The 3763-nt window shown below is 35.1% G+C and overlaps 1 protein-coding gene across 1 annotated transcript in view; it reads left to right on the forward strand.

Moving 5' to 3' along the window:
* Positions 1 to 292: 292 nt before the first annotated feature.
* LOC108752474 overlaps positions 293 to 3763 on the forward strand; it is a 4408-nt gene continuing 937 nt past the window's right edge. Inside the window, exons 1-3 of the mRNA XM_018493309.1 lie at positions 293 to 368; positions 2118 to 2314; positions 3366 to 3509. Of these exons, the coding sequence (XP_018348811.1) occupies positions 362 to 368; positions 2118 to 2314; positions 3366 to 3509 (348 nt within the window). The 5' untranslated portion in view covers positions 293 to 361. The remainder of the gene's footprint in view (positions 369 to 2117; positions 2315 to 3365; positions 3510 to 3763) is intronic.

Genomic DNA, 3763 nt, shown 5'->3' on the forward strand with positions numbered 1-3763 from the left:
GTAACAGCGATTAATGTATTACGTGTCGCAAATTCGCGCTACTCGATATACTTACATCACTTTTCGTCATACAACCGTGAAGTTAAAGTAAAAGTTGTAACAATGAGATTATTATAGGTATGGAATCACGTCGCGTGATATAACGAATGAATAGCATAATATGGCTCATGTGTTCGAACATGGCATTTTGCGTGCCATAGTGGGCGGCTCTATGTAACATACGTTTCCGTGCTGATAAGATTGATAAGGTCTCGACTGGTGGGATTGCGACTTCAACTCGTTTATCATTTTATCACTTGTGCTATTTAATTGATCATCGTAGCGTGACAGTACGACAGCGAGTTTCGATCAAGGAACAATAATGCCTGGTAAGCAGTGATGTTGAATATCGTAAAATTTAGATATAAATAATAATCAAATCATGAAGTAAATGCAAAGTTGGTTTTATCTTAATTTTAGAATACGATTTTTAAAAATGAAGAAGAAAAAGACGATTCTATTTTCATAATGCATTATATACAATATTAAAACAATAAATACGAATAATTACGAATATTTTAATATAAAAATATAAATTGAATATTTTAAAATAATTATTTTAATAATTATAGAATATTAAAATTTCTTAGTCGTTTGTATTATATTTGCTTTATCTGATATGAAAGTTTTCTAATAAATATTTCAATATCTAACACGGTTTTATATTAACTATATATATTCAATTGTAATTACAACCAAAAATTGTTGTAATATTGTTTCATAATTGTTTCATTTACTTATTAACTATTTAAAAAATATTATGAAGAGTATGACACAGTACAACACACATTCCTTCTCGTGAAAAAAATCAAAGAGATTCTGAAAGTAGATGTAAAAAAAATACCCATGTCTCAGCGTTTTATCAGATAACGTTTTTTATGCAGCCATTTATTATATTTGCTTCATATTGACTTTTTACAATTGTTTTAAATTATATAATAATTTTTTACAATAAATAATCACGTTTATAATTGATGTTTTTGCATGTGAAATTATGCGATAAGTTCGAATACAAAAAAAAAACAACTGAGAATTTTTTTTTCATATATTTTCAAATTTTTGTAGAATAGTAATAATACTATTATAATTATAATTATTATAAGAATCTTGGTCGTTTGATTTGCCGTTTGTATGATTCCGGTTTTGTATCACAAACAATAGACCAACAGTATTCACCAAGCATGTGTTTAATGTCTTTTCCTTTGAAGTGTTTCTCAATGATCGCAATGTCTTAGTGAAAGCGTTCATCATGTTTATCACAGAATTCACTCAAATTTGGTGGAAAAAAATCTAAATGATTGTGAAGAAAATATATTTTGAGCGATATGTTAACTTTTATTACATGAAAAGCTGAAATCATTTCAACAATAATTTTTTTGTAATTGTCGGCTTTTTTATTGCCCAGAAAATGTTCGATGACGGCTACCAAACCATTCCATGCTTGTTTTTCCACTGTATTCAACAATTTACAAGTCTTCACTTTTTTTTATCAATTTTGATATATCTGGATCATTAAATACAGCTGAAATAAAATCATTAACTAAATGAGAATTTAAAATAATCAAATAAATACTTTCCTAACATCTACTTTCAGAATCTCTTTGAATTTTTTATGAGAAGAAACTTGTGTTGTACAGCATTATAAAAAGACATTTGATGATACTTAAAAAAGTCAAGATGATACTTAAAAAGTTCACAACTTGATCTGGTAAAACGCCGAGACACGGGTATTTTTTTTTTTTACATTTACTTTCAGAATCTCTTTGATTTTTTTTGGGAGGAAAAAAAATCGATTTTTGTCGTACTGTGTAATATTTCGATAATTATCGACAAACATGATGTCAATGTGAAAGTGAATTATATTTTGTTATTCTTAAATTTTTGTTTTTGTAATAAAAAATGTGATAAAGTTTTCTTAATAATCACTGTAACGATTACTCATTTATTTACTTACTTGTGAGAATCAATGCGATGAGTAATCGATATGATAAGAAGGCGCGATAAATTCTGTTTGGAAATCTTGAAATACATCAACATTATGAGCGACTTCGTGAAAGTATCGTGAGAATTTATTGTAGGATACAAATGGGTTAGATGGTCGTCCTATGCCGACCGTAACATGATGATCTCCATCGGCAGAGACCTGGACGGTATGAATCTCATCGTAGGTCGTGCCATGCACCAGGGTGATATGCTGCCGGCGAAAGTGAAGCCGGATCATGGAGTTGCCTACGTTTGCCACGGAGGTGCCGAGCACATGAAACATGACTTTGAGGTATAATAGATCGCGAGAAACGAGAGATTCGGTTCTCTTCGTTATTTCACACGTTGACATTGAGTTGGAATTTCAAACGAAATTATCTCTCTTCCAATTACGCGAAATGAAGTTCCAATTACACGCCATTGTCGTTCGAACGCCATCAATCGCGCGTCAATTATTTTTATTTAGTTATCTTTTACGACATCGTAATTTTAATCAATCTGTAATTACGTAACGTGAACTACATTTTTATGTGTTTCTGCCTCCGCATCGACAGTTACTGGTTTCATAACGCTACCGTTCCTCCTTTTCTTAATAAGCGAATTAAAGAGTTCGAATTAAAACCTTACGTAACGTAGCGCACGAACGCGTTTTATCTCTATATCCCTGACGCATCTCATTTCGATGGCGAAGATAAGATTACGACTGTGCGATCGAGCGAAGTGTGTTAGTCACGGATATTTGCACGGTGATATTCTAGAAACGATCGAGAGCGTTTTATTGCTCCGACAAATCCTCTTCCAGTTTCCTTCCATTTTCGCAATCATTTTCTTCCTTGATGAAGTCATAGCAAATCCGAGACACCTTCTGTACGAATGGAACGACGTATAATTTAATTTATTATCTTATCAACGTTAACAATAATTGTCATCGTGGGATATTCATAAAAATACTGAAAGATAACAAGTGAATAGCCCTCTACTTTCCAGATAAGACGAAAAACGAAAGCATAAGGATAGTGAATGCAGAACGAAACGTATTATTCAGTATTGATCGGTAGTGGGATTCGATGCGTTACTGAAGTACATCCTTCGATCCCGCACTAGGCGGACCCTTTGTTTGCTATTTGGCGTGCACTCAATCGCGCTCGTCCGAATCAATTTCTTCTCAGCTCGGCTTACACAGCCGCACGATCGTCCGCGGGCTAATCTATTTGCGTCGGGTAGGGTCGGAAGGAAAGTGCAAAGTACGTCGCTTTGTTGGCTGGATTCGAGACCCCTTCCTTCTTTCCGTCGCGAAATCCAGGCGAACGTAATTCGAAACAACGCTGGCTTTTGTACTTTAGGTATTGATGCCCGCCCATTTCAACTGGATTCGAGCGGGTCACGGTCACGTACCGGAACACGCGGTGGAAGCCGGGAGGACTGTGAACGGGGAAATGCTCTACGTCGGCCGTACTTATCACAATGGTGCACCCTGCGTAGGAAAGGTACGCTAGGAATCGAAACAATTGGGCGCGTTCAAGTCGAACAAAGCTACTAGCCTGCTTGCTCGAGTGATTGAATGTGATTAGTTGGATCCATAAGTAACAACCAATCATGTTCATTTGCTTGGCGAGCAGGCTAGCCGTTTTGCCGACTTGAACGTGCCCATTGTTTGAGTTCAACTGCTCGTTAATTTTAGCGAGACTGGCTGCGATTTGACGCTGAAAGCATTGGATTTGGACGTTTAGACGTTCGAACG

Source organism: Trachymyrmex septentrionalis, unplaced genomic scaffold, assembly GCF_001594115.1.
Source record: "Trachymyrmex septentrionalis isolate Tsep2-gDNA-1 unplaced genomic scaffold, Tsep1.0 scaffold60, whole genome shotgun sequence".
In the NCBI taxonomy this organism is placed as follows: Eukaryota; Metazoa; Arthropoda; class Insecta; order Hymenoptera; family Formicidae; genus Trachymyrmex; species Trachymyrmex septentrionalis.